This window comes from Nicotiana tomentosiformis, chromosome 11, assembly GCF_000390325.3.
Source record: "Nicotiana tomentosiformis chromosome 11, ASM39032v3, whole genome shotgun sequence".
Taxonomy (NCBI): domain Eukaryota; kingdom Viridiplantae; phylum Streptophyta; class Magnoliopsida; order Solanales; family Solanaceae; genus Nicotiana; species Nicotiana tomentosiformis.
In genome coordinates, this window is record NC_090822.1 from 25,270,499 (window position 1) to 25,284,336 (window position 13,838).

Genomic DNA, 13,838 nt, shown 5'->3' on the forward strand with positions numbered 1-13,838 from the left:
TATTTTGTAACCAACTATGCGACCGATATGCGATCCACATATCGGTTATGCGATCGCATACCTTGTTTCGGAGCTCCATTTTTTAATTTTTAAAACCCGGCCCTATTTCGTTAAATATACTCTTTGGGTCATTTTTGAGCTATTATTTGACATTTTAGAGTGAGAGAGGGTGCCCTAGAGTGAGAAGGTGATTCTTCAATAATTGTTCTTCAGTTCTTGCTTAAGATTTGGAAGATTAAGAAGGGAAACTCACTAGGTCTTCATCCTAGAGGTAAGATTCTACACCCTAACCCTCAATTTTGAATTTTGTGTGGAAATGGATAATAAGCAAGATAATTTCTGGGCAAGAGGGTTGGTTATTTTACATGCATGTGTTATCAAAGGGTGTAGAAAGATTGTTGAGCTAAAAATGATAAAGGTTGGGTTGTGGGATGATGGAATCCTCCATAAAAAGGACATTGAACCTTAATGCATACCTAGTGTTTGATAAAATACTCAAATGAGCTAGAACCATAATCATCTTCCTAATTGTGGTTCAATTTATTATATTTCTAAAATAGATTGAAGTTGCTAAGAATTTCGGTACGTTTTAGAGTTTAAGGAAGCTCAATTGAGGTATGTTGGCTAAACTCTTCTTTAAGAATTGGAATTCTCAATATCCTTGTAAGTTCCGAGATGTTGATTATAAATCGAGTATTCCGATAAGTTTTGTGATGAAGATATATGTTCAATTCGTATTTCAAATTCTCTTATCATATTGCATTATAAATTGAGGATGTGTCTCAAACTATGGATTACGTATCCACATGTTATAATTTCTAGTCGTGATTTATGTGAAAGTTATTATGCCAAGTTGTATAGAGATTGTGATGGTGATACACCTCCCCTCGCTTATATATATTGGGGTGAGGCGGCATGATCGCTTTGTGTGGGTATTATGGTATAGAGATTGTGATGGTGATACACCTCCACCCGCTTATATATATTGGGGTGAGGCGGCATGACCGCTTTGTATAGGGATTATGATATTGTGGGACTGCACCTCCACCCGCTTACATTGGGGTGAGGCGGTATGACCTCTTTGTATATGATTTTGGTATTGTTGTGGCACCACCACCCGCATACATTGGGGTGAGGCGGCATAGCCGCTTTGTGTTGGTATTGGTATCGTTGATGCATTTTCACCCGCATACATTGAGGTGAGGTGGCATAGTCGCTTTGTGTAGGTTCGGGGTACTGTGGTTATACATCCACCCACATACATTAAGGTGAGGCGGCAGGGCCGCTTGATTTGAGTTGTGGTATTGTACGTACACCTCCACCTGCATACATCGGGTGAGGCGGCGGGGCCGCTTTGTGTGAAGATGGTTATAGAGGATCTCATCTTAAATCCTATAAATGTTGTTGATAGCTTTTAATAAGTTTTCTATGGTTAAGACGGTTATCTATATTATTCTATTGCCGCACTGGTTCATCATAATTATCTTGTATTTCTAAATTCTTAAATTGGTGTTTAGTTTTCATACTAGTACTATTTGACGGTACTAACGTCCCTTTTGCCGGGGGCGCTGCATCTTTAAAATAATGCAGGTGGTTCCACAACAGGAGACATTGATCAGTGATAGCAGTACACCTTCTTTCCAGCTGACTTGGTGAGCCACACTTCATCCCGGGGTCATGTATCTTTTGTTCTTTATGTATTTTGGTTGAGGTATAGCCGGGGCCTTGTTGCCGGCATTTCCATATTACTCTTCAGTTGTACTTAGAGGCTCCGTAGATAGGTTCTGGGTAGTATTTGATGTTGGTAATTGGATTAGAACTGTTGGTATTTGGCAACATATTTTTCATTAAATCTATAAACTCGTACTATTTTGAAAATATTGAATAATGCTGTTAATGGGAATAAAATGGAAGTGGTTAATGAAATCTCCTCAGTATTTAATTAACGGAGTACATCTTCTCTTTATTCACGAGTGAATTTGGGTAGAATAAAATCTAATAGGCTTGCTCGGTCGGGTTCACTCGGTTGAGCGTCGGTCGCGCTTTCCGATTTCGGGGCGTGACAAAAATAATCGTTGGAAGTGTTGGCGTTTTGATTCAAGCATAATCTTCTTGATTTTTGATAAGTCTTTTACTAAGTGGGAGTGGGGCCCACTTGTGGCTTAGTTGTTCAAAGCATTTTCCATGTTTTGCCACATTTCATGTGAATTCAAGAGTCACATTCATATAAAGTCCTTGGGCTGCCACGTTAATGGGATTCAACTTTATCCAAAATCATGATTAATTAGCCACTAATCTATTGATTAACTTGATAATCTCCCACTATCCAATAATTACCCGATTATTCACATAATTAAGAATTATCTCAAATTACTTATAATAATACTCACTTTAAACACACCTTATACGCCTTACTATCATGGCCATGTGGTACATTGTATGATACTAGTCCATAAATACCGGGTATTTTAGCTCGGGCCATATTTTATCCCAAAATTGCCAAACTTCGACGGAACTCATTTTCTTTGATTAGCTTACCCTCCCACCTTCGCGAATTAACTTATCACTTGTTTGAAATATCATAATGCTTATAATCTCAAAATAATTCTCATTCCCGAACTTACGTCGATTAACTTACGACGAAACCTTAATGTACGAAAATACGGGATGTAATATCTCATTTCCGAGCTTTCATTAATTTACTTATGGCGTACTTCCATGTACGAAAATATGGGGTATAACACTCCCCCAGACCGGAGACTTCTGATGACACGGGGAATGTACCGGTATGGGCCATACTCTCCATAAGGCCCACCAAATGGACTAGAGCGTCCTAAAGCACTGGAGTGGCTATGAATGCCTCCGGGATCTAAGCTGGTCTGACTGGTACAATTTGAGTTGGAACCTCCTCCCCGTGATCAATCTGAGGCTCCACTGTGGGTGCTTCTACTCGAGCTCTAGGCTGAGCTCTGCCTCGGCCTCGACCTCTGCCCCTGGTAGTAGCTGCCACAGGAGGCTCCGGCTCCTGTCCGACTGTAGATGCGGTGCATGTTCTCGCCATCTGCGAGGGAACACGAGTAGAATGGTTCAATCATCAATGATGGAATAAATTTGCACGATAGAGAAAGAAAGAAGTGAATTTGTACCTAAACTCCTAAGCCTCTGGAAGATAAGTACATACGTCTCTATACCGATCCTCCATACTCTACTAAGCTTGCTCGTGACTCGTGAGACCTAGGCAACCTAGTGATATGATACCAACTTATCACGACGCGGAATTCTCACTCTCGGGACCGTGATGGCACCTAACACTTCACTTGTTAGGCATGCCAACGTTAGAATAATTTTTAGCCATTTTGAATAATTCAAATTAATTGATACCGAGTAAACTGAATAAAATAAAATAGAGTAAGAAAACCCATAATAACGGAAATATCTAGATGCAATCTCAGAACTAGTGTCACTAGTGTATGAGCGACTAAAATAATATAGATAATGGTCTGAATGAAAGTAAAACTGTCTGAAATGAAATAAATAACGAGGATAAGGTAGAAGGGGACTTCAAGACTGCGAACACCGTGCACATGTACCTCAAGTTTCCGATTCGACAATCAATCCGAGCAATCTACTGACAGTCACTAGGACCAACTCTAAAATCTGCACAAGAAGTACGGAGTGTAGTATGAGTACAACCGACCCCATGTACTTTGTAAGTGCCGAGCTAATCTCGATGAAGTAGTGACGAGGCTAAGTCGGTTCACTTACAATAACCTGTACACAATATAATAATAATAATAATAATAATAATAATAATAATAATAATAATAATAATAATAATAATAATAATAATAATAATAATAATAATAATAATAGGAAAGAAATGCAGGAAAATTAACGTAATTGACTTGTGAAAATAAACTCAATCCTCGAAATCAGTAAAACCAGAAATATCAGTCCTTAGAATCTCGTACAGAAACACTGAAAGCTAACACAATGCACAATGAATACCAAACACACAATCTGTTGTGGCGCGCAACTCGATCCCACCGTATAAATACAATCCTCCCTTATTTCACCATATAAATATCAAGAATAATATGTAAAATCCGTTGCGGTGCGCAATCCAATTCCACCATATAATCAGAATCAATATCATATTCCTTCCTTATTTCACCATATCAAAATTACATATAAAAATTAGTTGCGGCATGTAACCCGATCCCACCATATCAATATCAATCCTCCCTTATTCCACCTGTTGCAGCGTGCAACTCGATCCATAAACAAAATCAATAAATGTAATCAACTCAACAACTCAATTCACAAGAATCTCTACGATTAAGGGATATGAAAGCAAGGCCATCAAGGAATCTCGTACCAAATCAAGGGAGGCTACAATTTAATACTAAGCAACAAGACAAACCAAATATACGACAATTAAAGCGTACAAGTAAGACAAGTTAGGCAAGTAGCAAGAAATCATGGAATCATGGAAGAGACTAACATTTTAATACCAGAATAATAAGTGACAAGTAGCAAGTTAAGGCATAGGAAGCAATTAAAGCATGTAACAGTTAAGACATGGAATAAAATAATTAATAGAATACAGGAAAAAACATGGAAATAGTTATTTTTGATGGCGTATATATACTCGCCACCTCGCATATACGCCGCTACACATGTAATTCACATACCACATAGCTCAAGGGTTCCTAATTCCTTCAAATCAAGGTTAGACCCAACACTTACCTCGCTTCGCAAGTAAATCAAAGCTCAACTGGGGTCTTTCCTCTTATATCCACCTCCAAACCAATCGAATCTAACCAAAATCAACTCAATAACATCAAATAATTCTAGGGAAATGAATTACAATACATAAAGTTAAGATATTTACACTTTTCCCAAAAAGTCAACCCCAGACTCGCTTGGTCAAAACCCAAGATTCAGACCAAAACTCAATTACCCATTCACCCTCGAGCTTGATTATGCAATTAGTTTCGAAATCCGACCTCAATTTAAGGTGTAAATCTCAATTTTACAATACCCCCAAATTCTTCCCAAATCCCTAATTTCTACCATGAAAGAACATAGATTAAGGTTATAAATTAATGGGTGTTGATGGAAATAGAAGGAAACAAGTTAAAGTATACAAACCTATGAAATGGTGATGAAATTTCTCTTCAAAAGTGTCTCTAGGCCGAGCTCTAATGAAAAGATGGTGAAAAATGAATGAAATCCCGTCTTTGAAATATTTAATAGAGTGGGAGTCATATGTTCATCACGTTCGTTAGACACCTATTGTGTTCGCGTAGAGTAATAGTTCCATTCCCAATCCCCCGCCTGCTATCACTACGCATTCGTGTTCATGAAGGGCAGACCCCCACTGCTCCCGGTTCGCGACCAACTCCCGGTTCGCGACCAGCTCCTCGCATTCGCGATGAGCAAATTCCTCCCCAGCTTAGATTACTCTTCGCGATCGTGGGAGTATCTTCGTGATCGTGGGAGTATCTTCGTGATCACGACAAACTTCCAAAACCCAGCAATTTCTAAGTTCAAAATCATCAGTAACCTATCCAAAACTCACCCGAGCCCCTCGGGCTCCAAATCAAACATGCACACAAGTGTAATAACATCATACAAACTTGCTCGTACGATCAAAACATAAAAAAAACACCTAGAATCACGAATCAGATACCAAAACAAATGTCAAAGATACTTAAGAACTTTTAATTTTTCAACCGGATGTCTGAATCACGTCAAATCTATTCCGTTTTGCACCAAATTTTGCATACAAGTTATAAATACTGAAATGAAACTATACCAAGTTCCGAAATCGAAATCCAAACCCGGTAGCAACAAAGTCAACATACGGTCAAACATAAGAATTCTTTAAACCTTTAAACTTCTAGTTTTCAACAAATTACGTTAGATCAAGCTAGGGATTTACGAATTTGATTTCAAGCATACGCCCAAGTCTCAAATCACAATATGGACCCACCGAGATCGTCAAAACACTAATCCGGTTTCATTTACACAAAACATTGATTGTCGTAAACTCAAATGAGTTTTAAGGCATGATTTCACATTTTGTCAATTTTCTCATAAAAACTTTCCAGAAAAAGGACATGGACTGTGCGCGCAAATCAAACAAGGCTAAACGGATCTAATCAATGTCTCGGAACACAGTAATGAAAGGTAAAACTATAAATGACCTATCGAGTCATCACACTTTTGAGCATATATTTATTAGTTTATTCGTCTTTTGGTTAGTTTTGGAGTCCTCGACGTCGTTTGAGGAGTTCTAGTGAGGTTGAAGAACCAGATTGAGGACTTGAAACATAGGTAAGTCTCTTTCCTAACCTTGTAAGAGGTATATTATCCCTTAGGTGTATTAATTGTTGTGTGATACTTGTTGTGGGGAGTTACGTACGCACGAGGTGGCGAGAGTTCGCACGTAGCTATATTCATAATATGTCCGGGTAGACTTAGATTAACATCATACCTTTAATTGTGCTATTTTATGCCTATCATGTGTATTAATTATCTTTATTAGGACTGAGATTGAGGATTTTAATTAAAGATATCAACTTAGCCTCTTACTTTAGAAAAAATGGTAAATATTTGATAAACTATAGATATGTGTCTTCTCGTCTCGCATTAGTTTCTGCGAGCTAGGTAAATTTCTCTACTCTTAGGGGATCGGGTTGTTCGCCTCGACAATGAAATAAATTACTCTTATAGGATCGGGCTGTTCGCAACACTACTCTTATGGGATCAGGTCGTTCGCCTCAGCAGGTTGGTAACACTATTATTATGGGATCGGGTCATTCGTCTCGGCAGTATCGAGTACCACTATTCTTATAGGATCGGGCTATTCGCCTCAGTAGCTTCGTGCTTAACAATTGGAATTGGATTTGGTTTGGTAATAATTGAGTTAGCGCCTTCAAGGCCGATTATGACATGTTTAATGATTTGATATAGACTCATGTGTGGAATTGTTGTAGTTACTTTTATTTTCTTTGTTGCTACTTGTTGTACACTCACCATGTCTACTTTATGTATTTATATTATTATCTGACCTCTAGTAATTGTCAAGTCGACCCCTCATCACTACTTCTTCGAGGCTAGACTAGATACTTACTGGGTACACGTTATTTTTCATACTCATGCTACACTTCTGCACTGAATGTGCAAGTACTAAGACAGGTACTACCAGTGGTCACGTGGGCACGTAACCGATCTTCTACGAAGACTTGTGGTGAGTTGCTTGCCTTGCTACGATCTGCAACACCAGAGTCACCCTCTACCTTATTTATTATTTCGGTCTATTACCTTTCAGATACTAGTTGTATTAGTTTTATATATTCTCTAGATTGCTCATGCTCTCGTGGCACCGGGTTTTGGGGGATTTTAGCATATACGTATTGTTGTACTTATTATCACTGTCATTACAGTGGATGTATTTATCATGCTGGTATTTTTTGTTGAGAAAAAAGTACGTACGGCTGTATGAGATCTCACTTATTTCATTCTTCTAAAAAGAAACTTTTATTTAAATATTAAAAAATGGTAATTAAATTGTAGTTTCACTTGTGGGTTTGCCTAACGGCGGTGTTAGGTGCCATCACGACCTATTATGGGTTTTGGGTCATGACAACTTGGTATCAGAGCTTTAAGTTCACATAGGTCTCACGAGTCATGAGAAAACCTAGTAGAGTCTTGCGGATCGGTACGGAGACGTCCGTACTTGTCTTGGAGAGGCTATATGTGTTAGAAAACTTCTCTTTCCTCATCTCCTATCGTGCAATTGATATTGTGCTAAGTATCTTTCTATTGATCTCTCACAGATGGTGAGAATGCGCGCGACGGATATACCATGCGGTAGAGGAGCTGCCCCCCCTCCCCCCCAATTGCTAGAGGTTGAGGCAGAGTCGGGGGAGGGCTCCGGCTCCTATTAGAGGATGAGGGCATCCTAGAGTTGATCCCGTTGTACCACCAGTGGATCCAGTGGAGGATCATGTTATTGAGGAGTAGGATGAGGCGTCTGCAACTGAGCCATCCCCAGTAGATTTCATGATTGTATCGGTATTCCAGGAGGTCATGGGCCGTATGCTGCGGTTCATGGACTCTATGATGCAAACTGGTTTATTTCTAGCGGACGCTGTCATATCTCAGGCAGGAGGGGGAGCACAGACCCCTACCTCTCAGGCTCCAGGGCACACCGCTGCCGTTTATCAAACCCTAGGTGCACTACCTACGGGAAGACCTAGCCGGTTGCTGCGGTTGTGCTAGAGTCTGAACCAGTCGCGATCGTTGATCAACAGAAGCAACTGGACAGATGGACTAGACTTCACCCCCTAACTTTGGGGGTGAGCGATCAGAGGACCCCTAGGATTTCATTGACCGGTGCAAGGATAAGCTACGAAATATGGGGATATTGGAGTCCAACTATGTGGACTTCACCACTTTTCTGCATGAGGGCAAGGCCCGCAGATGGTAGTAGGCTTACCTTCTTAGCAGGCCAGCAGGTTCACCTCCGTTGACATGGGACCAGTTTACACTTTTGTTCTTGGAGAAGTACATACCACCTTCAGAGAGAGAGGAGCTTCGGGGTCAATTTGAGTGACTCCGTCAGGGTCATATGTCTATGACCGACTATGAGGCGAGGTTCACTGACTTATCTCGCCATGCAACTATTATACTCCCCACAGACGCAAAGAGGGTGTGGAGATTCATTGTAGGTCTACACCCTGAAATTCAGGTTTCTATGGCACGTGAGGCAGAGATGAGCTATCTCTTTTATTAGGCTGTGGATTTAGCTAGGAGGATAGAGCATATTCGCAACCACAATGGAGAGTTTGCATCGAGGAAAACATGGCCCTGATAGTTTAGAGGATTCAGTGGTGCCCTACCTAGGGTAAGAGGTCAGTTCATGAGGGGTCAGTGTAGCAGACCTATACAGTCAGCACCATCGCATGCTCGGAGTTCTCCAGCACCACCCTACTTTAGATCCATTCTAGAGGGTACTTACCGTCCGCAAGCTATTCATGGTTCCTCTAGTGGGTATTCAGGCCATCAGGGTCAGACTTTAGGTCAGCATCCCAATGTTCCGAGGGGTTATTTCGAGTGCGGAGATCTTGGCCATGTGAAGAAGTTTTGTCCCAGACTTCAGGGCAAGGCCGAGCAGCAGGACCATCGGCCCATGATTACCGCACCAACTACCACACCGCCCGCCCTTCCAGCCATAGGCGGAAGGTAGATAGGTAGGGGTCGCCCTAGAGGTGGGGTCTAGTTAGGTGGCGCTCCAACTAGATTCTATGCTATCCCTGCCAGGCCAGAGGCAATCGCCTCTGATGTAGTGATCATATGTACTATTTCTGTCTACCGTAGTGATGCCTCAGTATTATTTGATCTAGGGTCTACTTACCCCTATGTTTCTTCTCTATTTTCTCCTTATCTGGATGTACCTCGCAAGTCCTTGGGCATTCCTGTATATGTGTCCACGCCAGTGGGTGAATCTGTTGTTGTGGATCAAGTCTACTGATCATGTGTGGTGACCTTTTGTGGATATAAGACTAGAGCGGATCTTCTATTGTCCATGTACCATGCCATTCCTGATTTCTATGCCAAGACTGTTACCTTGGCGATGCCTAAGTTGCCCAGATTAGAGTGGAGGGGTTCGTCTGTCGGTACTTCCAGCCAGGTTATTACTTTCTTGAAGGCTCGACATATGGTCGAGAAGGGTTGCTTAGCCTACATGGCCTTTGTTCGAGATACTACTACAGATACTCCCATATTAGATTTAGTGCCGGTAGTACGAGAGTTTTCCGATGTATTTCCTGCTGATTTACCAGGCATGCCGCCGGATCGGGATATCGATTTCGGCATTGATTTGGTGACAATCATCCGACCCATTTCTACTTCACTTTATAGTATGGCTCCCAAGGAGCTGAGAGAGTTAAATGAGCAGCTTCATGAGTTGCTTGAGAAGGGGCTCATTTGACCCAGTGTGTCGCCTTGGGGCGCACAAGTGTTGTTTTTGCAGAAGAAGGATGAAAGTATGCGGATGTGCATTGATTACCACCAGTTGAATAAAGTCACCATCAAGAATAAGTACCTGTTGCCGCGCATTGATGATTTGTTTGACCAGTTGCAAGGTGCCATGGTGTTCTTTAAGATTAAAATGAGATCTGGGTATCATCAGCTGAAGATTCGTGCTACGGATATTTTGAAGATGGCTTTTCGGACAATATATGGCCACTATGAATTTTTAGTGATGTCCTTTAGCTTGACTAATGCCCTGACAACATTTGTGGATTTGATGGTTCGTAGAGGGCTTCTCGTCTATTGCAGCACCCTTGACTAGATTGACCCAAAAGGGTGCTCCATTCAGATGGTCCGATGATTGTGAGGCGAGCTTTCAGAAGCTCAAGACCGCTTTGACTACATCACCAGTGTTAGTGTTTCCCTCTAGTTCACGGATGTATACTGTGTATTGCGATGCTTCGCGTGTTGGCTTGGGTTGTGTATTGATGCAGGAAGGGCGAGTTATTGCATATACTTCACGTCAGCTGAAGCCTAACGAGAAGAATTACCCCGTACATGATTTGGAGTTGGCCGAGATAGTTCATGCTATCAAAATCTGGAGGCATCATCTCTATGGGTGTCCTGTGAGGTTTACACCGATCATCGCAACTTGCAATATTTGTTTAAGCAGAGGGACCTTAATTTGAGGCAGCGCAGGTGGCTTGAGTTACTGAAGGACTATGATATTACCATCCTTTACCATCCAGGTAAGGCGAATGTGGTTGCTGATTCCTTGAGTAGAAAGATCGAGAGTATGGGTAGTTCGGCATTCATTTCGGCAGAGGAGAGGCCATTGGATTTGGACATTCAGTCCTTAGCTAATAGACTCGTGAGGTTGGATATTTCAGTGCCAAATCGAGTTCTTGCATATGTTGTGGCTCAGTCTCCATTACTTGAGCGGATCAAGATTCATCAGTACGATGATCTACACTTATTGGTCCTCAGAGAGACGGTACTACATAGTGGTGCCAAGGAGGTTACTATCAGTGAGGATGGTGTTCTGGGACTCCAGGGTCGCCTATATGTTCCTAATGTTGATGTCTTGAGGGAGAAAATTATAGAGGAGGCGCACAATTCTCTATATTCTATTCATCTAGGTGCTACAAACTGTATCGCGATATGAGGCATCATTATTGGTGGCGGAGGATGAAGAAGGACATAGTTGAGTATGTAGCGAAATGTATAAATTGCCCGCAGGTCAATTCTGAGCACTAGAGGCCAGGTGGCCTACTCCAGCAGATGGTTATACCGGAGTGGAAGTGGGAGCGTGTCACTATGGACTTCGTAGTTGGGTTACCGCAGAAATTGAGGAAGTTTGATGCCGTTTGGGTCATTGTCGACAGGCTGACCAAGTCGGCACACATTATTCCGATGGTAACTACCAACTCTTCAGAGAGGTTGGCCTAGATTTACATTCAACAGATTGTCCGGTTGCATGGTGTGCCTATTTCTATCATATCAGATAGAGGCCCTCAGTTCACTTCACAGTTCTGGAGAGCAGTACAGAGCGAGTTAGGTAACCGAGCAGAGCTCAACATAACCTTTCATCCAAAGATCGACGGGCAGTCGAAGCGGATAATTCAGATTTTAGAGAATATACTTAGAGCATGTGTCATTGACTTCGGAGGGCAGTGGGATAGATTCTTGCCCTTGGCCGAGTTTGCCTAAATCAACAGTTATCAGTCCAACACCGAGATGGCTCCATTTGAGGCTTTATATAGTCGGTGATGTCGTTCGCTTATCGGATGGTTTGAGCTCGTCGAGGCTAAGTTATACGGCACTGAATTAGTGAAGGATGCCTTGGAGACGGTAAAGTTAATTCAGGAGCGGTTTATCAAAAGGCACGTGATTTATCATTTATGGTGGGCGAGAATGTTCTCTTGAAAGTATCGTCGATGAAGGGCATCATGAGGTTCGGGAAGAAGTACAAGATTAGCCCAAGGTTTAATTGCCCATTTGAGGTGCTGAGGCGAGTTGGGGAGGTTGCTTATGAGCTTGCTTTGCCTCCCAGTCTATAGAGAGTTCATCCAGTCTTCTATATGTTTATGCTCTAGAGGTACCATGTCGACATGTCGCATATGTTAGATTACAACACGGTTCAGCTAGATGAGAGTCTGGGTTTTGAGGAGGTGCCAATTGTCATTGTTGATAGCCAGGTTCGCCAATTGAGGTCAAAGAATATTTATACAGTAAAGGTCCAGTAGAGGGTTCAACCAGTCAAGGAAGCGACTTGGGAAGCCGAGGAGGACATGATGAGTAGATATCCGCACTTATTCAGCATTCCTAGTTTGATTCTAGACCCGTTCTAGGACGAACGTTTGTTTAAGAGGTGGAGAATGTAACGACCCGATCGGTCGCTTTGCTTTCTAGATCCCTTTTACCCTAATTAAGACTCTTTGAATGTGCTTTTACTGTTTTATGACTTACGGGGATGGTTGGTTTAGGTTAGGAAGGGTTCAGGTTGAAATCGGAACACTTAGTTCCTTAATAGTGGCCTAAGGTGGCCAAGTTTGACTTGAGTCAACATTTTTAGCAAATGACCTAAGAATCGGGATTTGAAGGTTTCAATAGGTTCGTATGAAGATTTGTGACTTGGGCGTGTATTCGGATCGGGTTTCGGTTAATCTGGGAGCGTTTCGGCGCTTAATGTGGAAAGTTGGTTCATTGAAGGTTTTCTAGTTTTTTAGATTTGGTTTGGAGTAGACTTTAGTGTTATCGAGGTCCGTTTGGGATTTCTGATCTCAGGAATAGTTCTGTATGGTGATTTATCACTTGTACACAAAATTTGGTATCATTCCGAGTAGTCTAAGTATGATTCATCGTATTTGGAGCTAATTGAAAAGTTTGAAGTTCATAAGTTGATTCGAGTTGGTTTTGGGGTACGATTCTTGATTTCAATGTTGTTTTATGTATTTTGAGGGTTAGAGAAGGTTCGGATTATGTTTATGGACTTGTTGGTGCAATTGGTCGGGGTCCTGGGTGGCTCGGGTGAATTTCGGACCACCTGGAGCTAAGTTTGAAAATCTGATGTTGCTGGTTTTGGTTTCCTTCTTCGCGAACGCGGAGGTAGAGTCGCATTCGCGGAGAATGAATTGGGGGACTGGGCATTTTTCCTATCGCATTCGCATTCATGGGGCCGCGTTCGCAATGGTCTGGGACTGGTAGTCTTCGCGTTCACGTATACGAGCCCGCGTTCGCGTAGAACAAACGTCCTGCGCGGGTGGGGGTGGGGGGGATCAGCCACATTTTGCTCTTCGCGTTCTCGAATAGCTGACCGCATTGGCGAAGCTCAGGCTGGGCAAGCCTTCACGTTCACGAGACAGCTCTTGCATTCGCGAAGAAGGACTTCACTGCCTGAGCCAGTTATGCCTTCGCGAGGCTTCTTCTGCGATCGCGGAGAAGAGATCACTAGGCAGACTTGATTTTTAATACGAGACTTAGTCTCTTTTCTCTCATTTCCCATTTGGTCTTGGGCGATTTTGAGAGCATTTTGTGGGGGATTTTCATCAACATCAAGAGGTAACTGGTCCCTATCAATTCTTGAGTTAAATACATGGATTATGGGTAGATTTAACGTGAAATTAAAGGAAAAATTATGGGATTCTTTTGCGACTTAGGGTTTGGTAAAAATATGATTTGACCACAAAATTGATTATGTAATTGGGAATAAATTATATATTTGAGTTCTTGAGATCATGCGTAACATTTATATTCGAAAATTTCTGAAATCCGGGCACGTGGGCCCGGGGTAA

General features: G+C 41.9%; 1 protein-coding gene across 1 annotated transcript; it reads left to right on the plus strand.

Moving 5' to 3' along the window:
* The first annotated feature begins 9,598 nt into the window (after window positions 1-9,598).
* LOC138901157 (uncharacterized) lies at window positions 9,599-10,003 on the plus strand. The gene has a single exon (XM_070188901.1). The coding sequence runs from the start codon at window positions 9,599-9,601 to the stop codon at window positions 10,001-10,003; it is 405 nt and encodes a 134-aa protein (XP_070045002.1).
* Window positions 10,004-13,838: the final 3,835 nt, after the last annotated feature.

Bases quoted from the DNA above. Each gene is read 5' to 3' on its own strand.
- LOC138901157 (XM_070188901.1), top strand. From the start codon at position 9,599: ATGTACCATGCCATTCCTGATTTCTATGCCAAGACTGTTACCTTGGCG.